The 24,913-nt window shown below is 38.2% G+C and overlaps 1 protein-coding gene across 5 annotated transcripts in view; it reads left to right on the top strand.

Annotated features, from left to right (window-relative positions):
* SPIRE1 (spire type actin nucleation factor 1) overlaps positions 1-24,913 on the top strand; it is a 134,992-nt gene that overhangs the window by 1,307 nt on the left and 108,772 nt on the right. For all 5 annotated transcript variants that reach the window (XM_076330014.1, XM_076330012.1, XM_076330016.1 and 2 more), the window contains exon 2: positions 12,784-12,818. In XM_076330014.1, the coding sequence (XP_076186129.1) occupies positions 12,784-12,818 (35 nt within the window). The remainder of the gene's footprint in view (positions 1-12,783; positions 12,819-24,913) is intronic.

Below are 24,913 nucleotides of genomic sequence, written 5' to 3'. Positions count from 1 at the left end.
AATTTTCCAGGAAGACAGAGGTTTCGGCATTTTAAAGTTATGTGAAGCAGAAGGCAATGGTAAATTCAGAAAACAGGATTAATTGAGCCCTTGGTCTTTAGAACATGGATATTGTGCCTGGTGTTACAATTTAATGAAGGCTTTTAGTACAGTGCATGTCTGAAAAGTCTTTTGGCAGAGATTTGCAGTAATCCAGTTTGGAGGTAGTGGTACCTGCAAATATCAAAATATACTCAGTGGAAGAAGGGACACAATTTTGTTCCACAATTGGAATGAGTCTAATAATGACTTCCATTTAAATGTGATCTGATGTGCTTTTTTAATTATTTAAAAAACTAGGTTATTGTAATGTTAATAAAATGCCAGACCGACACCCAGAAGTTCCAGGAAAATACTTTCCTGACCAAGGCATCTGCATGTCACAAGAGCATTGAAGAGTTCTGTATTGCATATTGTGTGCTGCTTTTACTTACGGTATTTTGAGATGATATCAGACTTCTTCCTTTCTCTTTCCTACTGTAGGAAATATATTGATTTACTATGTATTTCTTTTTGTTGCTTTTTCCTTGCTATTTGTGGGCTTATTCTATTTCCTCTTACCGTACATCTTTAATGGCCCGTAGGAAGGTGTTGGATATATCTGGATATAAAGCTCAGGCCCCTCACTGACATCCAGCATGTTTAGTTTATGCTAAAGCTGCATGCCACATCTGCATTAGTCTTTTTAAATGTTTTAGATAACATGTGCTAACCTGCGTGTGTTGATACCGCATTTAAATCTTTGGATAGATGAGACCTTTTTTTAATCTTACAGCCCTGACTATTTTTTTTCTTATCTCTTTTTTTTTTTCCCTCTTACCTTATTATTGTATGTATTATGTTATATATCAGTTAACACCACATACGTGTGCTTATTTCTTGAAAATCTTTTAGAGAGAGAGAGAGAGAGTGTGTGTGTATGTATGTATATAAAGGTAACCAGTCTGCTAAGACCTCCCAGGAAAGCATGAGAGGGGAGATAACCCAGGGAGAGTACCCCCTCCGGTGCATATAATAGAAAAGGGGAGGAGGGGAGGTTTCTGCCAGATGTCCATTCCTAAACCATACTCGGTGATCCCACTTTTGCATCAGCCGCAGGCTGGTAGGCGTCTGGATTTGAAAGGAGGCAGTATTCCTCCTGGGGTCCTCTCCCTGCCCCTGGTCTTTCTCATCTCCCTAACTTTGAATAGACTTCTGCAATATAGGCTATTGCTCGGCCTTCAGGCTTTCACAAAGGATTTTGTGTGTTCCTGGGAGTAACTGTCAACAACATGAAACAAAGGTGGTCCTAGTCAGTTGGCTTTTATTCTTCTTTGGTTTGTAGAACCTGTAGCAGGCTTTCGCTGGAAAACATCGTGTGTGTGATACAGTGAATGTTGGTAATTCACTATACTGAATATTGAAGAGCTGACAGTAGGCTTGCTTCTCTTTGGTATCTTTTGAACTGTCCCAGTTCTTTTCCTTATTGCTCACTGCAGTGTCCTTAGGTGATGATTAATGAGCCTTCTGAGCCAATTTCAGCTTGAGCCTCTTGAATGGGTATTTATTCTTAGGCTCATGTATTCTGCTTAGTAGCAATGAGGGCTTAAGAAGAACCGTTGCCCTGGTGCTATGACTTGGGGAGCAGTACATCATAGCATAGGCCCTAAAGCTGTCTGGCTACATTAATTTTACTCTTGAGATACAAATTCAAGTTTTCTTAAAAAGAAGTACTGATTATGTAGAAATTGATGGTTTTCAATTTTTCCAAAGCTGTTTCTTGTGAAGCAGTTTTCAGGTTAATGCGCGATACTTGAAATTCCAAGTAAAAATACCTAGAAATTGAGTAAAATGTCCTTGAGATGGGAAACAAAGATGAGTTTCACTGATACCGGGGCAGAAAAACAACCTTGGAGTTCAATCCCCATCCTTAATCAAAACCAGAGATTGATTCTCAGATCTTTCCAGTTTTGTCTATGTGGTCTATTAATATTTGGTTATCTTTAAAAAAAAAAAATCAATAAAGTTTTGCTTAAATAGAAGTAAAAAGATTAAGAATGAAAATGTCACTCAGTTGTTCATTTTCACGTAAGCATTGATATTACCTGAATCCCTGGCAAGAGGAGGATCAGGAAGGATTCCTGCTAATTGTTTTCCTGCCTTTGTATTTCAGACAACTTGGATTTAAATGCCTGTGTTAGGAGGCTTGTTAGAGCAATAGGGGTTCTGTGGGTTACCGCTCCGAGCTGTAAAGCTATTTTTTTGTAGCGATACATAAAAAATGTATAGCTGTAGGTTGGTGCATAGGTTTGGATAATTCACAGGAACAAATATTGGTTGTTAGTTTCTGTTTTTGTAAACAACAGAATCCTGTGTGGGCAAATAAAGGAGTCCCTGAAGAATGGTGTCTTTGGGTAGCGAACATTTGGGCTTTGTTCAGGATTGCGAAGAACGATGTGATCAGTCATGCCTGTCAGCGGAGCTCGGGCGAAGTCAGGAGCAAATGCAGCCGTGTCACAGAGTTTGCTCTGGAGACTCTCACGAAGCGATGTTTTCATGGTGTGTTGCAAACCTTATCGTTTTGCCAGAACTGAAGTGAGTAAGAAATAAACATGAATATGCAAAAAATTAAAAGCTCACTGTGGTCATCTTAGGATGAATCATTGTAACTGTCTGACATGTAAATACCACAGAAATGTGGGTTGCTTAGAAATACCCACGATGAAATTGGAGATACAGTGTAGAATGTATTTTACCTAATGGGTGTTTTAGCCATCTCTTTGTTACTTGCAATTTATATGAAATGAGCCAACAGTGGCGTCTAGTAAAGTGCCAGATACAATAAAAAATAACTTCTGAACAAGCTAAAACATTTGGTGTAAACATGTGGTTTGACTCCTCCAAGCTCTTTTCTTGAGGAACAGTACTTATAAGCATTTTTATAAACTTGAAGCAATAATGAAGTGATAGATACAGGAGTAGAAAACCCACACAAGAGCTGGCAATCGACCTCATGCCCAGTATTTAGTGGCAGCAGAAACAGCACAGGAGGCTGTTTCGTCGGGGTCGCGTTGTCGCTGCGGGCTGGATAAGGGGCGCTCGCTTCTCAGCACGCCGGCTGTGCTGCCTCCTTCCCGCAGGACAGTTCTGGGGATGAGCAGGCTTGGAAAAACTGAGAGTTTTCCCCGCGTGTTTTGTTAGTGCCAGATCCCTGACTTAGCAAAGGCAGCCACTGATTTTGGGCATTGCACTGAGCTCCTGAAGTGGAATGGCCATGAGGATCTTGGAAAGGGGCAAAGGTGGGTGTTTGGAAAACCAAACCGTGCTGACTTCCAGCCATTGGCTGTTGGGGGCTGGCATGCATGCAGCGCTCCTCAGCCTTCCCTCTCCCTCCTGAGAGCATGCCTCTGCAGGTAGTGTCGGTGGCCCTTCTTTTGCCTTGTCCTCCAGCCCTAGAGGAAGATTCCCAGCACAGAAGGAAATTACTGCTGGTTTTATCAGAAGCAAGTACTATGCAGATTTTTCTCTTGGAAATCTGCCAGGCGTTCAGCGGGAGGGCATAATGCATGAAGTATTCTGGCTTTGAATCAAAAAGATCGCAGGAAAGTTGACTGTGCGGTGGCTTTCATGGGACTTGGAGGGCTCAGGCTGAGACACGCTGGAGAGGAATAGCTTACATTGTCTTGGCAGTTTTAATGACTTTCATGTCCTTCTTACACCCTTGTGTGCCCAGGTGTTGGAAGGTAGCGTGGAGAAATATAGGACGAATAAATGCAAATTTAGCTTGTGTGCATCAAGACTTTCTTATCTGTCAGTCTCTCGTAGACCGCCGAGGAAAAATACACAGGATTTTTAGAGGCAAATGAATGTACTGACATTTTACTTCTAATTTTGTTGACCCTTTTGAAAAGTAATGGATGGGAGTAGCCTTGCTTGCAGTTTAACTTTCAAAACAGGTGTTGCTATGGATGCTGCTAAAATAAACAGTACCTCTAGAATTAAGACTTAATTATGCTCTGAATTCAGATTTTGTTCAAGGGTATTCAGAAACATCCGTATTTAAAAATAGTAAGTTTTGATGTATTAAGCCTCACCTTTTCCTACAAGAGTTTTAAGATAGATAGGTATCTATATATATCTGTATAGATATGTTAATGTTGGAAGTCAAGGTAGGAAGAAAATGGCACTAGGCAGCAGAGAGGAGCCTCGGTGAGTTGATACTTCATCTCCGCTCGCTTGCTCTGCTGATCTGTAAAAGAGAGAAAGCTTAGGCCTTATTCATGCTAGGCTTTCTGCCATCAGTGTGGTTCCCAGTACGTAAGGGTGAACTGGAAGGCTTCCAATCATGGCTTATGCTGATGCATCCTGTGCACTGGGGGCTACGTGGGCTCTGTGAATGTGGACGGATGGCTAGGGACCCTATTGTAGACAGCTCTGGTGGGGGAGGACAAAATAAGCAAAGATAAGACCCCAACATGAGAAAATAAGGTCTTTGGCTTAAAAAAAAAAAAGCATATTCCAAATGCCTGCGCAAAAGAAATGGGAGTTGCCAACAGTGATAGGTGACCTTGGTTACCTCTATTTGTATGCAGAAATGTTGAAAATGGTAAGTAGGCAGTGAAGGCATAAGGACTAATTTGGTGTTGTCTGAAATCTGCATTTGTTCCTAAGGAAAACTTAAGAGCAAAGACCTTTGAGGAATTGTGGGCTCCTGATGTTCATAACGACTTAAAGTAAAAGATAACACATTTGAAATTTAACAGAGGTTTTCTTGACTAGTGTAGTAAAAATGTTGCTGTAGAAAGGGAAGTAGAATTGTAGTTGTCATTGTTAACAGTGATTGAAGAGTAGAGTGAAAAATGAGACATCTGCCATGATGTTGCAGAGAGTTAATATGTCTTTAAGGGGCATCACTGGGGAAAGAACAAAGATGCATTAAAAAAAAAAAAGTAATGGAGTCCAACTTCAGGGGCTGTCTGTGACAGTTTACCCCACAGTACCCAGTGGGAGGTGATGGGTAGGACTGGGGTAGCATGAGAAGGGCTTTGAAAATGAAGATGGTAGCAGCGTATGATGTGACAGAGAGAGAGAGACAGCCTTTAACAGGATGATTCAGAGAGCAAGATGTGATCAGAGTGACAGGCAGTGAAAATAACCCGCACGGCAGCAGCGTTGTGAATGAGTCTGACCCGAGTGTGACTGCGTTTGCCAAGTGTGCAGGTGACAAGAGGATTAAAGCTACATAACATCCTGGATCCATGTTGGCAATGAACATATCTTTATAAAAGTGGGGAAGCTTTTTCATAATGTCTGTTAAAAGGAAACTGGAGAGTGTTCACTCTTTGTTTCTGAATTAATTTATCACATTACAGCACTGGATCTGGTAAGGAGACAGAACGAATACTGTTCTATTCCTGATAAAACCTTAAGTTAGCTTGCATGACACACACAACTGTGTTATTGAATTTTATTACTGTGCACTTTAACAGGAACAAAAGGAGATGAGTCAGTTTGTACAGTGTAAATACAAGACTGCAAAGACATAGCTGAGGTAGAGAATTAAGAGAACTACTTTTTCATCTACTTGAGAGAGTTTATTAACAGCTGGTGAAAGTTCTTAACAGATCCAACAGTGCTGTGTTATCAATTTAGAAAAGCTGTAACCTGCTTGAAACCCTGGATCTATCAAACATGATGGCAGAAACTTACTGGTGACTTCAATGCAGTCGGAATTCTGCCACAAGCACATATACTTGTTGAATGAGCAAGCAAGTGGATAGCTCCAGGAAAAATTAGAATATGATTAGAGTAACTGAACTTTAAAAAAAAAAAAAAAAAAAAATTTGAGACACGTGAACTCTGCCAATTCTCGCTTTTGGGGAAGGGTTGTTATCTGGACAGGCCAGAGGAAAGTGAGTGTAGTATCTGTACTTAAGCATCTGCAGAAGAGACTGACAGCTACGAACAGAGCTCAGCAGCACTTGGAGATGCTTATCTACCACAGTATTTATCTTAGAATAACAAAAATTGATGTGATCCCTAGGTAAACTTACAGGTTTGTTAAAGAGGGTGAGCAGTGGAACATAGAAAGAATTGTATGTTGAGTACAGCCGGTTTCCTTGCGCAGAGTGGAAATGGGACAAGGCAAAGAGTGACCATTTAATTATATCTTAGAAGGTAGTACTAAGGTAGTTTGGATTTGTTAATTTGGAATTAAAGAATATTACTTTAAAATAATTTTTATCACAAAATTTAACTGGGTATTAACACTGAAGACCTCTTATTTATTACCTTTGCTTTGTGCAATGTACAAATGGATTGCTTATGACTGTACAAAACGAGGAGTAACTTCAGTGAAGTGTTGAATGGAGAAAGATGAAGGCATGAAGAAAGATTGACACAGGGGAGGAAAGTCCTGGCCGCCTTCGGTCTAGTAACCTCTCTAAGAATTTTCCTTGTATTTTCTTACCAATTTCTTTCTCTTTCCTTTCTCCTCTCCCAAGCAGAAAAATGAGGCATACCATTTCTAAATCTTCAGCTGTAGGCCGATACAGAAATCATGAGTCATATTCAAAAAGCCACAAGCTGCAAAAACTCACCCCATTTCTTGTTGCCTTCTAATTACACAGTTTAAAGGAAGGATATGTTGATCCTCAAAGCCTGAGTGTTTTACTTAAAAACATAGGTCTCCGTGCTCGCTGCTCTGAGGGGTCTCCGATTACCTCTCCTAATCCAGTCTGCTTCCTTCCACTTCCTCGTGTTCTCACGCTTCTTGACCTTTTTCCCTGCAGCCTGATGTCTCTTACTCCTAAGCTATACTTTACTATATTTGTCTTTGTTGTTTTCATTTTTTTCTGTTTCTTTTTATCAAGCAAGATTTCTCTGTCCTCCTCTGTTTATCTTGTAATATCCATCCTCTGCCAGAAGTCTGGCTCACTCCTGCTACATCAATATTTTCCTCTCCCTTCGTTTAATTATGAATCCTGTTCTTTGCATATTCATCTCTTTTCCTTATGTTGCTTGGTTGCCTTTGCTTTCTTAATTCTTTCCCTTTCCTATCATTGGTACTAATATTGACTCTTGTATTGACTATCTTGTCAGATTTGGTAACTAATGCTCCAGTTCCTGCAATCAGATGATTAAATGTGAGTCTGAACTCCTCCCCCCCCCCCCCTTTTTTTTTTTTTAATTAAAGGAGTTCCTCATTCTCTTAAGGGCAGGGAAAAGCCTACTATTGTAGCTACAGTGCCTCTTGAAGACGTAAATGCTAGAAAGCAAATGCAAATTCAACTTATGGTTAATTTGAGGGCCTGACTAAAAACTGTTCAATTTAAGGATCTTGAGTTAGTGACTCCCACGTTCTCCCTTGCTCCCTTTCCTTCGATTAGCCCCTGTGTTCCTTCTTTGGCCACCTCTTCCACTGTCCTCCAGTATGTATGGGCAGCGGCTGTCTTTCCTGAAGGCAACTTGAGTTCTGCTATCGTGGAAATAGCAGCTTGGTTTCACCCAAAACCTGCAGAAATGGGCTGTGGCGTTTAATTAGAATATTAATCTTTAACACAAAATGAGTTTCAGGTTTGTTGCCAGTGTGTACGTCAGCTACATTGTTGCCTGCAAATCAGTGCTAATAATTTCAATTCTGCAGGAAGCTGTCTTGAAGCAAATGCTTTTGGATCTATGCAGAGGTATCTGAGACACTAGAGGAAGGCTGGGAAGATGCTCTGAGGCTCTAAGCTGCAGGGCTCTTAGAGCAGCTGGTTATAGCTGAAACAGCGGCCATGTGGTTGTGGTGTCACATCACTAACATCAACTCTAGCTTAATTTTTCTTCGGATAGCAGAGTGCAAATGGTTTTGCATGTCCTGCATGCTTTCTTGCAAATACCCCGTGTCAGTCCATTTTAACACGCTGTATTATCTATTTTGCTTTTAAAATTCAGTCTTAAATATGTGCTTCTTGCTATTGGCAGCAGTACATGATATGCTTGCTATTTGTTTTTAAATCTATGAAGACCCTTTCTAACAGTGACCTGTTAATCCTTGGAAGGCAGGGAAACTGTGCTTCAGTGAAGCATGGGCTATAGATAAATTGAATGTAGTCTTTTTTTAACAGCATTCTGAGAGATTTTGTGAAAAGAATTATTTTTTCCAGTCTAAATAGCAGCCTGGAAGCTCCTGCCTTGAGGGATGAGACAGTGTGCCCTAGTGCTTGATGAAAGTTTGACATGACTCCTCTTGTTGAGGGTTTGAAATAAGAATAATTTTCAAATAGAAGTTTTGAGGAATGAAAAATTAATGTTAAGGTTTGGGGTTTCTTCTTTTTTTTGGTGGCAGATATGTCTCTCTGAAGACTGTTTTCAGAGATAGAGACTTACATTGGCGGTTTCCTCTTTCCTTCTTGCAAAAACTGATCATTTTTTGCATTTCAGCAATCATATAAGCTTCCAAACTGTAGCTTGTTTATAAATTGACGTTAACTTGACAGTTAAAGTTATGCTATTTACAAGTGATGAATGCATTAGTCACTATTGGAAAGCTGTCATGGAAAAATACTGTTTAATTTTTTTTGACAGTAAGAGTGGTGAAAATGCTACAGAGATTAGTATCTAGTTGAATGGTTGTGAAGTCTGGATCTATGTTAAGAAGCAGAAGCTTAAATAATTTTGTAAGTGTTCACTTATTTACCAGATAAGCACTTAATACTGCTTGCAGACAGAGACTATTCTATGACTTCTTACAGGGAATACAGGAATACAGCCTAAGCGTGACCCTTAGGCTACGTTTAAGAGTTTCTGCTTTTTCAGTGGTATCAGCTGAAGAGAGAAGAAATTTTTACTCCCAGCCAGTATAACTAAAGCCAGTATAAGTAAATTGGCTTGCATGGGCCATACAAAAGCAAATTCATTTCAGTCTTGATAGATGCAAGTAAGTGCACGTTTCTTGAGTCAATACTGTTAATGCTGGTCTCTTCAGAAATGTAGGAAATTCCCAAAGGAGTGGGCCCATAAGTCACTGCAAACATCTCAGGGAAATCTGTTAAGTGTATAGCTGTACTCAACGTAGAGAGGGATATGGAATGGTATGGTTAATAATCACCACAATGCAGAATATAATATTAAAATGTTGTAAGTCAGTTAGTAGTTTGCAGCTGTTTAGAATACTGTCTGCGGTGCATTTGAGCTGGTGTGAGACTTAAACTACTTGTTATTCTCCCTTTCCTCCCCATAGGAGGGGAGCACATAGAACCATGACAATACTATTGTTTTTTAAAGCGCTGGTATAAATGTTGCGCTTCTCTTGTGTTGTTGCCCACTTCACAAATAATAGGAATAAATAATCCAGTTTAAGATATTCCCTACATTTTTTTATAATAAAAACAAAAATGAATTATGATTTGCTCTGAAAGCCATAGTAAATTTTGATAGTACCATATATGAAATAAGGAAGGTTTCCAAAGTTTGAGTGCTTTTCCTTGAAGAACAGCTTTCATGGAAGTTTATCGAAGATGATCTGTCAAAGGGGCTGTGAGATAAACTTCTTGCTATTTCTTTCAGAAATACAGGTTTTGCCTTACTTGTTTTGGGCTGGGCTGATTTATTTGTTTTGTGCTTCAGGACTTGGTTAGGACTTCTATTAAAAGGATCTTCATAGCATCTCAGCATTGCTATGAGGTATAGCAATGAATACTTCGTGTCTGTGCTGCTGAGAGGATCTAGTAGATAGTTTGACTCCTGTTCCATTAGACCATAGGAGATGCAAGTCAAGATATTTTAAATTATCAGTGATTGCAACCATTGGTGGCCTTCTGTATGCCATTGCATTGTTATAGGTTTAAAAATACTACTTTTTTCTGAAGTAGTAATTTAAAAAAAAAATACTTTTCTTCCAAAAAAGGCAGCACACTTTTTTTCCCCATCTTGACTACATTTCTGTGAATTATAGAATCATAGAATAGTTTGGGTTGGAAGGGACCTCTAAAGGTCATCTAGTCCAACCCCCCTGCCATGGGCAGGGACATCTTCAACTAGATCAGGTTGCTCAGAGCCCCATCCCACCTGACCTTTCCAGGGATGGGGCATCCACCACCTCTCTGGGCAACCTGTGCCAGTGTTTCACCACCCTCAGCGTAAAAAATTTCTTCCTTATATCTAGTCTAAATCTAACCCCCTTTAGTTTAAAGCCATTCCCCCTTGTCCTGTCGCAACAGGCCCTGCTAAAAAGTTTGCCGCCATCTTTTTTATAAGCCCCCTTGAAGTACTGAGAGGCTGCAACAAGGTCTCCCCAAAGCCTTCTCTTCTCTAGGCTGAACAACCCCAACTCTCTCAGCCTTTCTTCATAGGAGAGGTCTTCCATCCCCCTGATCATTTTTGTGGCCCTCCTCTGGACCTGCTCCAACAGGTCCGTGTCTTTCTTATGCTGAGGGCTCCAGAGCTGGACGCAGTACTCCAGGTGGGGTCTCACCAGAGCAGAGTGGAGGGGCAGAATCACCTCCCTCGACCTGCTGGCCATGCTTCTTGTGATGCAGCCCAGGATACGATTGGCCTTATGGGGTGTGAGCGCACATTGCTGGCTCATGTCCAGCTTTTCATCCACCAGTACCCCCAAGTCCTTCTCGGCAGGGCTGCTCTCAATCCCTTCATCCCCCAGCCTGTATTGATACCAGGGGTTGCCCCAACCCAGGTGCAGGACCTTGCCCTTGGCCTTGGTAAACCTCATGAGGTTCACACAGACCCACTTCTTGAGCTTGTCCAGGTCCCTCTGGATGGCATCCTGTCCCTCTGGCGTGTCGACCGCACCCCTCAGCTTGGTGTCATCTGCAAACTTGCTGAGTGTGCCCTCGATCCCACTGTCTATGTCATTGATGACAATATTAAACAGTACCGGTCCCAGTGCGGACCCCTGCGGGACGCCACTCGTCACCAGCCTCCATCTGGACATTGAGCCGTTGACCACTACCCTCTGGATGCAACCATCTAAGCAATTCCTCACCCACCAGACAGTCCACCCATCTTTAGTCTTAGTCTTTAGTCATTAGTCTTGTATCATCCTGTATCGTGGAGTTACATTGTTTTGGTCATCTGTCATTTGAGTTTCACAGAAGTAGCCCCTAATATTCATAAATCTGCTAATAATTGTAGGATTATTATTATCAAAAAAGTTCTCAGTAAATTTCTCCCATTTGTAATTTATAACAATCACATGAATGTTACCATTTTAAACACAAAAAATGTCTCTTATGTGGATCTTGAAGTGAATTGACCAGAATCACCAGTCCTTTTGAAAAGATGATACGTGATGCAAAAGCTGCCTTTTTAAGTCACTCTTCTGTTCTTCATTTTTAAGTCAGACACCAGTGCTAAGCATTCTGCTTGCATTGGCAGCAGTTCAAAATGAAGATAAACAACTTTCACTCTGTTAGGTGGATGTTCCCTATTCATCCAAGATGTGTTTAACCTTTAGTTTAAAAGGGAAGGTGACCAGTTCAATATGAAAATTTGATCTTTTTCTAAGCGGGTGACTCTTCCCTAGTGCCGACAGTTTTGCACGCCATTCAGATTTAACGTATGAAGTCAGCGTGATCACTCTTCTGTGCAAGCATTATGCTAACCAGTTGGTTGAGCTTCCTTGGGCTTGCCAGGCAATCTGATAAAACAGTCCTTCCAGTTATGGCTACAAATTGCAGGCTCTTCCTAGCTATTGCAGTAAGTCCTTTGGCTACACTGGGTGGTGTTCAGCAACCATCACCTGTAACATATGCTCTCAGTGTACCCACAGTCAAGCGAAAGCGTGCCGTTCTAGTTTTTGAGTACATGGGGACTCAAAATCGTGTCATGCATTTCCTAGGGTGAGTGCCATCAGGCCCAAAGTCGCAAATTTTAGACTAGCAGTGTGGGTGCAATGCAGCCAGAAAGCAAAGATAAAAAGAGTAAAATGCAATATCTGTGTGTTTTGAAATTAAAGTTTTGGGTATCTCCCCGTTGAAATGGATGTATTTCAGTGGAATACTTGATTGACTTGAATATCGTCAAGATATTCATCCTGTCAGAATTACTTCACCCTACTTTGACATGAATTATTAATATGAAATGATAATCTTGCTGCTTTTAGTGAAATGGTACCTTCCTAATATGCTGGGAAATTTCAGTCTTATTTTTTGTAAGCTGTCAAGCCACTTACACTTTTATACCAAAGTGTTTTGTCTTTGAGAAAATTGAGATTTCAATTTGATGAAACTATTCAGAAACTTAATTTTTCTGTATTATATAAATTCCAAAGTGATGTTTCTGAACTCAGAGGAAATGCAAAAATATTACAGTAATGTTTCAACTTTAATTTGCTTGAACTTCATGTTGTTGAACTCATTGATATCCCAGAAGTATCAGATGAAACAGTGGCTTTTCTCTGGTTTATGAATTAATGTTGTTTTTTCTCTTGAAATAATTATTTGCTGCTGCTTAATTTAAGCCAATGTGTTTTCATGTTCCCTCCATGGCCAAGCATCAGTCATACAATTTAAATAATGAAGCCAGGCATTAAAGACACATCTTTTAAAAAGGGAGTATTGTGAAGGATTCAAATAAAAAGGGCAGGGCCTTCTTGTTGTTAGTTCTGTAATGCATATATAATGGAAACATTATTGAAATGTGTGATTAAAGTAAGGCAAAAAATATTTGGCAATTACTCAAAAAAAAAAAGTGACTCAAGCTTTTAGTTTTATTTGTCCACCGTCTTTTACTTAATCTGAAAACTTTTTTTTTCAATTACAGATAAATCAGGCCGTTTACACTGCACAGAGATGGAGGTAAGAGAAATATTTTGTGTTTTCTGCTAGTGCTGATGTAGCTCAGCTCTTTTTCATTAACTTATAGTGTAAATGTGATACATTTATGGTATGGAGTTGCCATTGCAAAGTTGTACGGTGAAATGTGTATTGTATTTATGACTTTCATTAACAGCTGCATAAATGTGTCTTAACATGGGATATTTAGTCTTACGTTCAGAAACAGAGGAAAGAAAGGCCGTGTGGTTTTCCAAAAACAAGGTTAGAGATATGTTATGCAGCCAAGGTAATATCATTTGATACTAATTTCTTTAAAATACGTATTTTTAACAGAATATTTTATTTTAGATAATCTCTGTTGGATAAATTCTCTTGTTATACTTACTTTAGAAAGGACTAGTAGATCGTGGAATAAATACTTAGTGTTTATGGAATGGCTTGGTGATTTTTGACAACCCAAGAATTTGGATGGAAGCAGAGAAGACAAGTGATCTCAGGGTTGTTTGTCCATCTAAAGACATCCCGATTTCAGATACTTTTAATATTTCCTTTGATTTATCACTTGGCGGTATTTTGGGGCCCAAGAAATATTGTTGTATGTCTTGCTGAGGTAGCAACAGAAACACAAATCCAGTTACATCTGCTTGATTTATATCTTGACCATTATTTGACTCTGTATCTTTGATACTAAGCTGTGACTAGTCTTGTAAGAATGTTCAAACTATCATTTTGTCAGATTCATAGATTTAATCCAAGACTGAAAGGAAAACTAAGTAGAACGTCTTGTTGAACAAGATGTGGACTCATAGTATAATTTTTATTCTCATACAGAGTATATAGTGTACTCCTTAAATAAACTTTTCCAGCAATAAATACAATTTCTGTGGCCTTTGCAGGGCAGTCTTTTCTCACTGCCTTTGAACTTTCTTTGAAATGTAAAACTGAGTTTTTACTTCAACTGTTCCATCAGTACCTCAGGCTGAGCCTGGAGATGGGGCAAGTGCATGCATTTTAATTGGTGGGTTGTCTGTTTTCTCATCAATAATATATATGAAGGTGACAAACTGCTGTTATGGAATGGTTTATATGCAGATAAACTGTGCATGAAAATGGCTGGTTTAAAGACAAAATGAAAGGCCAGCTAATTCAACTACAAATGGTAAAATGCTAAGGCCATCCAGATTTTTGCAAGTATTAATAATAATAAAAAAGGAAATGTCCTTTCCGCAGGATGCAGTGTAAGGAGTAATTCCTAACTGATGTAAGTACAGAAATTGGAAGTAGGCACATTTTGTTTCTTCGTGTGGTTCAGTTTAAGCAAATGCATCTTGGTTTTGTTTCAGCATTTGTAAAATCTCAGTTCATAAATCTAGTACCTTATTTACAAATGATAATCTAGTGTGTCATTTGCTTTGCATACTAAACATTGTTTACAATTTTGCTTTGCATTTTTTAATGGAAGGTAATGAAAGGCCCTAACACTAAAAATACAGATAATAATAAACCCCTGTTAAAATATTTTTAACAAAACATAAAATATTTAATTTTGGGAAAGTAAAAGTGCTTTTGTTTCAAATGAAAATGTCTAGTGGGAGTCAATTGGATATGTTATACTTCATCTTCCATGGGAAAAGAGTTTTTTTAAATTTTGATCTTTTTAAAATGTTTTTTGTTGATAGTTGGAAAGAAAAGCAGATTAGAATTTCCCATGAGACAGAGGCTTCATTTTAAATGGTCTCTAATAAGCAGCACTGTGACCATTAGCATATGGACTCTTCTGTTTATATTTGTCATTTTGAAGGAGGCTGTGAAGGAGTCAGTGGCTTTTTCCTCCTCCAGAATTCCTTTGGGGCTGCAGCTTTAGACTTGGAGTTGATGATGTTTGTGTTTTTTCAGAACTAGGAATTCAGCAGAGACAGCCCATCTCACTTTTTTGATTCCTGTGGAAAAGAGTGTGGCCTGATTGAATGTATAGAATATGTGGGAAACTTCTTAAAATCATAACTAAAAACAATTGTAACATTTTTGCAAAATACGTAAATTATCCTGAATTGGTACACCATTTATTTCAAGATAGCAGTATGAGTGGTGTGTCAAGTTCAGAGTCCAGATCCCATAGCTGTAATGGGAAGATGGGAGTAAGGAATAAGGTGACCTTATTTAATCTGCATCTGCCTATGACTCTTATGTACATAACGATAGCGCTCCTTAGTCACCTCAACCGAGGTGGTGAAGATTATATAAAATATGCCAGCCTTATTTGTAAACATTTCGTACTCATATAGAAAGTATTCTGTGAATGCGAAGTGATTAATATGTAGGAGGGTTTAATTGCTGTGTATTTGAAAAGGCCCACCTAACTGAGCACAGGCCTGTTGTATACGATTATTGTAGTTAACCAGTATTTATGCTAATATGAAGATATACTCAACCTCTCACATTTGTTTCGAGGTCAGAAATGCATTAAATAGCCTGTCCCAAACAATGGTGAATAAATTGTTCAAGACCATTCAGCTCATGTCAAATCACAAAAGGAATCAAATGTAGAAATGTTTGTGTGCTCTGTATGCAAATTCTATTAATGAGCTATCAGTTATATGTATGTCGAATTATTAAAAATCTTAACATACAGTGAAAATTATAGTATTTTTCTGTGGAGCTAAAATTGCCTTTTTTTGTTTTTGCCTCTTCATTGGGAGCTTAAATATTGACTATCTTTCAGATAATAATTTAGGGAAATAAATATAGAGGTTATAAGGATACTGTGTTTGCTTTGGTACAAATAAGAATAGACTTGTTAGTTCATTGTATTGATGCAAACAAAATCAACCACCTCTCATGCTGATGAAAATGAGAGCATGTGTTTAATAGCACAGAATGTTAGGATTTCAAAAGAGGTGTCATAATTTTGCATTAAAAATAATGCCACACCTACATTAAAGTGTGTTACCTGCTCAAAATTCAAGCAGTGTAAAATGGGTGTATTTAGTGTATACTAATATCTAGGATTCATTTTTTTTATCCCTGTTGAGTGTAAACAAAAGTAACATTCTGATTTGAGGGGTAATTGCTGCAGCAAACAATCCTTGTCATGCACAGTGGTAATCACTTTGTTCTACTTCCTGAGCATTAACCTTACGGTGATGAGGGAGAAGAAATATCACTGTATGGAGGACGGGCAAAAAATGTTTTTTTGAGAATCATTTCTCTTAGCAAAATATGACTGAGTGTGACTTCCATCAAAACAAGTTTTGATTATGCATTGAAAAAATAAAATTCTGTGTGAATGCTTGGTTACAAATCTGGTAATTCTATGAAAGCTTTTGATTCCTTGTGCTGCTAAGAGGAGAATTAACAGGAACTCAGAATTACCTTCTAGAAATCAAAGTGGAATCATGCATCTTCTCTTGCGAGCATTAAGTCATGCTTGAGCATTATGTGCCAGTTCTGCTAAGTGAAGCGCTCATCCCTTGCTGATGGAATTATCTCACAGAGAAGCTGCATGTCCAGCCTTTGAGGGACCTGTTATTTTAGATACCTGAAAGCCCATTATGCTTGTTCATTGATGTGGTGGTTCTGTGGCAGTCAGTGTGACATCCTGGTTTTCCTGAATTACTTCATAGTCACAAAGAAACAGCTTAACAGACACTTGATTAAATAGTAAACACACAAAAAAGTAGAATTTAGGTTTCGATCTTTCGTGTTTTGTAATGAGCCGCTTTTTCAAGAGGAGCTTTGGTTTTTGTAATTTGTATAAGCGTTTACAGCACATAGGGAGGAGGTTGATCTTGGAGGAAAATGGATTTCTGTTGTTTACTTGCTATAAGCTTGGCACATCGCCCTTTTCATTCAGCAATTTCATTAGGAATACACAGTGAATATTGGGCTGGAGAACTAATAATGTATTTGACTAAGCTGATTTAGTGATAGTCAAATCCTGCCATCTGTCCTGAGTCTCTAAGAGAATTCAACTGTTCCTTGTAAAGGCTTTGTAATTTTGCAGTGTAGTATGATGTGCCTTTAATAATCTACACGCCGTACAGTCACACAGGATTCATGACGAAATCTTCATTCCAGTGATGCCACCGGTAAACCTTTCAATCAGCTGGGGAAGAGTCCAGAGGCAGATTTCAGCCTTGGTCTTCTGACAATTTCAGATAATGGCTGGTGGAAAACTAGGTCTTGCAGTAACTTTGATCCCTCCAGGGAATGTTTTGCCTGTGAAAAGCACAAATAGCAGAGCATGGAGCATTAAGTTAGGTGGTGGTGGTGGTGGTTTTTTTGATGTTTTTCTGCTTTGTTTTTTTAAATCTTGAAGCGCAAAAATATTCCCTATATAGTTACCCTGTGGTAACTACAGAATTACCCAGTTTTTTTATGAGATTAAATGTGAAAATTTGCAAATATAGTTTATATGACTTTGAAGGGGATCTTGGAGTGTTGGGAGAATAAGGTAATTTGTACAGGTCTTTAGTTTTTGCAGAACCCTTTTTATATAAATTCTATTATATTGTGCTTGAGAAGATACCTGTCATATCAATGGCAGTTATCATATGTACTGATTGATATGATAGCTATCGTATCAGTTAGCTTTAAGGTGCTATTTTTTTAGTAGACCGGTGCCAGTGGACATGTTTGCCTGTCTGTTCAGACCAAGAGAGTAATCTGATTGCTCATTCAAACTGCAGGGAAAAATTAAGCTTTAGATATTGTTTGCATGCCTACCATTTAATGGCCCTTTGTATTGTCCTTCTTTGTATATAATAAAAGACAAGTTTAGAGTATCAGTATGAAATGAGAATGCTATGTTTCATACTTTTTTTTTTTTTTTTTTTGCTTGTTATCGCAAATAAATTTTAAGCTACAAAAGTTGTAACTAAATTTCTGGTCTGCTAAATCCCTCAAAGGCTTCTGAGATCATATGACATTGTTTTTCTATGAAGTCTGCTAGTTCTGAGTTTTCTGTTAGAGATGCTGTGTTTTCCTGCCTCTTTGCTAAGTACCAAATAGTTAATAGTAAAAACATAATCCAAACAAGGGGTACGCTTTCTGGGGATGAGTAATAACCAGATAATAGTTCTTAGAGTGATTGCATGGAGGGAGCTCTTTGTTATTTGTTGGTGGATTTTGCCTAGGGCAATTCTGAAACTGGGGTAAAATACATCCCTGGAGTTCAGTAAGTTCAATTTTGGTGGTAAGTTTGACCTGTTAGTGTTGGCTTTTTGATCTATGGGGGACAAAAACCAACCCAAACCTTCCATTCTTGAATATCTCTATTCACTCAGAAGTCCGACATCCACAATGTAAAAAGTATGCAGAAGATTTACAGGTGATGAGAATAAAGTGTATAAAATGTAGATTAAATGACAGACAAAAAGCACACAAAGAAGCTGAATCTTTAAAGATTTCTTGTTGTTTACAGCCATTCTTTCCCTGCACCACTTCAATCCACATAGCACTTACACTTGCAGTGATGAAGTTGGGAGTACTGAATAGGTTCAGTGAGTGGTTTGATTTTTGGGAAGCCAAGGGAAATCAGACTTCAGCACATATTTTTTTTAGGAGAGCAAGGAGCATTTTGGTGACCTGGTTAAGCATCCGAATATAATATTGCATTCGTTTTGTACTGCGTTTTTCCTTCCAGATGTTTTACTTTTGATACTGTAGTTGTCTCACTGCGGGACACGAATAACTTCCTCTGACTGAAGGAGGTATTAGTGGTGTTTTATGAAGAACAAACATTGACTTTTTTGGTAAAATGTTTATGGTCCTACTAGGTTATTAAGTCACCTTAAGAGAGAGAATTCCTCAAATAGACCTTTTGTGTGTGTGTGTGTGTGTGTGTTCCTAATTGATCTGCAATTTTTCTTATTTTTGGGTGGCTGGGTTTAGTAGTGCTCTCTGACTCTAACGTAAAGGCCCTTGAATAGCTAAGCAGCATTATTTCAACTATAACATGCATTACTGGATTAGGCTCATTTTAACACAACTAACCTAATTGCTTGTTTATCAGTTTTGAATTTGGTCAGTGGTCAAAGAAAACAGGAACTTAAAGGAGCTAAACACTTAATTTCACTTCAGCAGTTCAGTTACCAGGTACTGGTTTCCCAACTTATAATTTAAAAGCAAACGTTGTTTTAAATTAAACCATTAAGAAAATGAGGCAAGGGTTGAAAGATAAAACTAACAATATCAGTAAGTTTATTTTCAAAATGTGAAGAGATTTAAAGCGAGTTATTTATGAATGAGGTGAATCCAGAGTGCTCTCACCTACTTTGTTTAATGACACCTGTGCTCTTCTTTTCAGTGATAACTTATGTTAACATTGAGTCATTCTAACATTCCTGCTTTGCATGTGCTTAGAAATATTGATCTAGTTCATCTAAACCATTCTTGTATGAAGCAGATCACATTTTAACATACAGATTCTTGTTAGCCACTTTACATGTATAGAACCCCCAGCAATTTATACTTGGGAAAATAACATTATGAAAGGCTTTTTTTTAAATGCAGCTTTTGCTGACCTAATGCAGATGAACATGCGGAATTTTTATGAACAAGTAGACAGTGTGGTTAATCTTGGTTTAGCCTTTAATTTCTATTGCTGCCTTCTGCTATCTTGTCTCTCTGCTGGGAGCAAGAAGAGCTGCTGTCCTCTGGTTGTAAACATGCAGAAGCTTCATTATTGCAAGAGAAGGGAGGAGAAATGTGGTGTCCCCTCACAGGATTTCCAAAGGTTACTCGGGGAAAATACTAAGAGTAAAGCTTAATTGGAATTTTAGTCAGATACGCATTTTCAGTAGGTTAACAACAGGGCAGGTCATGGTGGCCAGTTCAGAAATTCCCGCTGTCTTTGAGTATTCAAAAATCATAAGGCTTATTCTAGCATACAGTGAGATCAGCAGAAAACAAACTGTTGAATATGTTTTTTTAGGTTATTTTCTAGGTTTTGGTTAATACATACTCAAGTACATTTTTTTTTCTTTGCAGTTCTATGACTACATGTTTTTCTTCACATGAACACTAACATGTAGCTTTTTATGTAAATCACTTGACTTGAGAAGTTGAGACGTTAAACAAAGCAAGATTTGCAGTTGAGTCATGAGAGTGTGGGCATTGCGTGCTTTCTTTGGCAGAGAGGATACTGAAGCGGTCTTGGGGCTCACTGGGGCAAAAAGGAGTTTTTGTTAGTTTTGTACTTTCTTTTGTTTGACTTGACACAGTGCAACTCATTTAAGCTTTTGTTCCAAAGTGAACTTTTCAGCAACTGGTAAGTTTCTGTGTTCCCCACAACCTACCAGTGTGAACATTTTCATCTTAAACTGTTTAATTTTGTCTGCCACTTACATGTTTGTAATGTCAATCATGGGAAAACAAAGCAAGCTCCAAGACCTCTCCTTAATGGCGTGAAGGAAAGACACTAAAAGATGTTCAGTGCTGAACTCTTCGATTATCATTTAGTGTTGCTGTGTGCTGTAGCAGGTGAAGTAAAATACTTTTATTTACCAAAAGGAAATACAGAGGGTAAATTAAACAGATAAAACAAAGGGGTGACTGAATTCTAAATGTGTATTTCATCATGTCCCTTTCTTTTATTAACCAGTAGTAATTATGAAGCACCTGTAATGCTTTTAATACTTCACCCTCAGCAAGAAGTGAAGGTTAAATAATTAACTAGGACAAGGCAAGCTGTTCACACTTAGTAGATTAACTCCTGCTTCATTTAAGAAGGTAGGGGTATTCTGTTAAACTGACAGTTTTTCTCTTCCACGTATTCGTCCCTAAGCCTGAAACACACTTGTCCGAGTCTCCTGTCACCATTTCTCATCTGTATTGTACCTTTACTTCCAAGCCTTCCTCTCCTGTTTTCTTTCAAAATCTTTTATAGTTCATTCATTAACTTCCTTTATTTCTGTTTCTTCCTAACCAAAAAGTTAATAATCAGCTTTTGTGGGGGTGTGTTACTGCCTCTGCCCAATATTTGATGACTCTCAGCGTTGCAGAGATGGCTCTCTGCTCCAAATGTGTTCTTTCACAGCTCCCTGCACTTCTGCTTGTTTCTTCTGTTGGTCCTAGTGGCTGTTGTACTGCTATCTGAATTCATTATTTCTCTGCTATGTATTTTTCATTGTGTCTTTATCTTTCTCTGTTATCTGGACTTGTGATATTAGCATTATCTTTGACTCACATTCTTTCCTTTCCTCCAGATGCTTGCCAAATCCTTAATTGCCGTCTGCTAAAAGCACCCCTCTCTTCTCTGTTGCCAAGATGATAATTCGGGCTTTGTGGTTTTTTGTTGGGTTGTCTTGGCTAATGCAAACTGCCTGCCACCTACTCCTTTCTTGGCAATGATGTAAAATACTTCTTCAAAGTTTTTTTGAAAGACTCTTCTCTGGCTGCGTTGTGGTTTTGGAGTTGCTATATGTTGCTTTTCTCTTCACCCCTGGCCTGCACATTCAGACTATCTTCTTCCTGCTATTGTAGGTCTGGAGCAGACACTCACTGCAGAGTAAACACGTTGCTCCATCTGGTCTGTTCGTTTAGGAAGATGTGCCATTCCTTGTGCTGTGCGTTCTGTTTGCTTTGGAGCAAAGCTCTTAGAAACGTTTCAGAGAACATAGATGAGAAAAATGTGCGTATATTCTTCTGAACTATGTATTTCTAACTCCTTCACCATTTGGTGATTGTGAATCAATACCTTCCTTTGAATATACTTTGTAGCATGTCAGATTACATTTGTTTTTCTGAGCATGTTGCTTGTGCTTGAATATTTGAGTATTTCACTTTTATTCTTGGAGTGAAAGCTCCATGCAATTCCTAGGTCTTCCACAAATGTTTCATTTAGTTGGCATAGAGAAAATAAATACAGTTGCAACTGCATGAAAACAGTGAAGTAATTGTCGTCTCTGGTCCTTGGCCACCTTTTTGCCTTGTAATTTTCCAAAGGGCTGCTCTTGTTTATAACCCTTTGTATTGTTTGCTATTGGAGTTTGCTTTAAACCTAAAACTAGTAAGGCATGCAACAAGTAGTTCTTTTCCCTTTTCTTCTTTCTTTTTTTATCTGTCTATATACTAATGGAAATAATGTTCTTCGGCTAGGATGTGTTCATAACACTCAGCATTACTTTTTCATAATACTTTTAGCTTTCGTTGTTCAACTTAATGTACTTGAGGACTTCTGCTATGATTTTATTTAATAAACAGACTTTATTGTAATACACTTTTCTTCAAAATTTTGCCTTTTTACTTTTATCAGCTCTTAGTTAGCTTTTTATGCAGATCTGGTAGACAGACCTAGTGCTGAACCTGGCTTGCTTTATGCAGAGTCTGGTGCTTTTATCGCACAGTCTAAAGGACATTTGAACAGTAACGCCGCATGCTCATGGAGAGTCAGCTGCATGTTTATGCCTGTAACATTTAAAGCATTGACACTAGGAAAGTGTATTGGAATACAATTTGGTTTTCATGTTTCGGACTCATTACTCTCTGTTAACTAAAAAGCTAATCGAAAAACTTAGGTAAGAAGTGTTAAATGAGAGAAAGGAAGAAAAACATGCCATTGTGATGGAGAGAGTTTTACCACTTATTTAGAGGGATTATAGCAAATTTCAATTTAAAGTACTTCATTCTCTTACACAAGGAAAATGTTTGTTTAAAAGTTAAGATCTTTTTAATCCCTGGACTTCCAACTTTCTGGAGTGTTGTCTGCTTTCAACTCTCAGATCCTCCAGTAGATTTCTGTGTCTTGTTATGCTAGTTATATATGCAAATATAGTAGCAGACTTTACAGTTTAAAAGCCAGACCAGCAGTAAATGAGATGTGTGATGAACTTGAGGTTCTATGAGTTGTCCCAGTGACTTAATTATACGGACACTAAAGTAGGCAAGATGAATGTTTGGTAGGAGAAAATAAATGCTGTTCTTATTTTATAGAAAGAAAAATTAAGTTTGAAGACATCAGGCAAATTGCTCAGTGTGACAGTTGGCTGCATGGCAGAGCCAGCATAGGATCTAGATTATTTAAGCCTTAATCACAAAACCAAAAATCTTTCTTCAGGTTTTAAATACTACCCAAAATAACAAACCCATTACTTTGCTGCCAAGAAAATACTAATTTCCTTGAGAGACATTTCATCAAGATACTAGGAATTTACTTTCAGGCTAGGCTATCCCTTTTTTCTGTGTAAATTTCTTAAATACTTTAAAATTCTACAGAAGTAGTAACCCATTCTCTTTCAAAATAAGTCTCTTATCTTTCAGGGTTATACATGTAGATGTTGCCATGCTAGTACAAAAGCAGACTTTACTTTCTATTGTTCACTTGCTGGCAGTAGATAGACTGAGCTTTGTTCCTACACAGAAGACAAACTTACCCCTAAATTACTTGTATACATTTCAGACAAAGAAAGCATTTCAAAAGTAATGTAGAATGTTTGGGAAAAATCAAAATGAATAGTTTCATAGAAGAAAAAAGCAAACTTGGGGGGATTTGAAGTAGGAGTCGTATTTAGGTATGAGAAAAGGGAAACTATTCCAGTAATAAGGGAAAGGAGCATCAAAAACTAATACAGAATAAGGAAATCTTCCTTTACTGCAGCATTTGAAAAGGCAGTGAGACAAATGAGGTATATCGTCATTAAAATGTGGATGAAATAATGTTTAGCTTCACAGTGTGGTAATACTCTAGTAATAAGTACTAGGACAGAGAACTTGAAGGAAAAAAAAATCTGTTAGAAGTGAGCAAGCTAGTGGTGCTAAAAATAGAATTTCATTTCACAAAATCTGCCTCAGAGGACTGGTATCATTTTTCAGCAGATGTATCATGAACGAAGACATAATCATTAAAACCAGCCTGAACCTCAGTGTGGATTTACAGTACAAGACAGCGTTTCGGTATTCTAGCATTTCAAATGTCATATTGAAACACAAAGTGTCAAATTAATGAGATTCCAAGCACTTTCCTGTCAGAGGCTCATCCTTTTGTTTTTGAAAAAGATGGCTTGTATATGTATGAATATCTTGGTTCTTCAATCTTATGTCTGTGTGAATAGATAGATGGATTTTACCAGACAGTGGGCACTGCGGCAGATACACATACACACTGTCTTGCATTTCCTATCTTGGCATGGAAACTTGAAGGTTATGGATTAACAAACGATTGTATTTGTATTTTTGTTGTATATAACTGAAAGATACCAAAAGTGGCTGAATTTATGTGACACTGGGGTTTTTGTTTGATGTGACCTATTCCAAATTTTATAAAGTGACTGTGAAAGCAAGTTTTCAAAAAAGCTTTCTGAATAGAAGACAGAAAAGTGTTGATTGCTGTGCTTTTTTTCCTGTTTAATGGCTATAGGAACAAAGAACATCAGCTGCTTCAGGCTTTATGATAGTTACAACCTCTGTGGCTTTGATGCAATGAAACTGAGAATTGTTAGACTTTGAAATAAAAAGCCCTTCTAACATCAGTTGTACAGAAACAACAAAGCAGAGTATTGTTTTCCTCAAAAATTGTTTTTATAGTCCCAATCCCATAGCCAAAACAACTATATGTGTAATTACATTTACACTGATACATAAATTTGAATGAGAAATGATACTTTGTCTCCCAGTGATAGTTCCCATGTTCATTTAGGACCTGGATTATTGCGCACCACCAACACACAGGACCAGAGATTCTTACAGTGCTCATTCAAGCTGCTTTGGCGTGGCTCCCTGTGATGTGCAGAAGATCTAGTTAAGAGCATGTCCATCTCTCTGAATCACCCAGCATAACAGGAACTGTGTATTATGGATGTGTTCTTTTCTGAATTTACTTTTTTATGATTCATTCTCTTGGAATGATCTTGACTCGCTTCTACTACTCTTTTACATCCCTTTGTCCCTTAGAAAATAATTATTTTCTAATTACTTTGCCTGTCACCTCTTAGTGCCAGACCTCTTTAGCTCCTCAGTGAATGAGGATCCCAGTCTGCCTTTTTTCTGCTTTCCTTTAAACTGCTAGTAGACAGCAATCTACCTCCTGAGAACAGCCTCCTCAAAGCATACTTCTTGTCATCCACCCACACTCTGAGTACCTCTGCTGCTCTGGAGAGATCCAGTAACTAAGCATAGAG

The sequence above is a fragment of the Aptenodytes patagonicus genome, chromosome 2 (assembly GCF_965638725.1).
Source record: "Aptenodytes patagonicus chromosome 2, bAptPat1.pri.cur, whole genome shotgun sequence".
Taxonomy (NCBI): Eukaryota; Metazoa; Chordata; class Aves; order Sphenisciformes; family Spheniscidae; genus Aptenodytes; species Aptenodytes patagonicus.
Note: the sequence above shows the minus strand (reverse complement) of the source record. Positions and strands in the feature narration are given on the sequence as shown.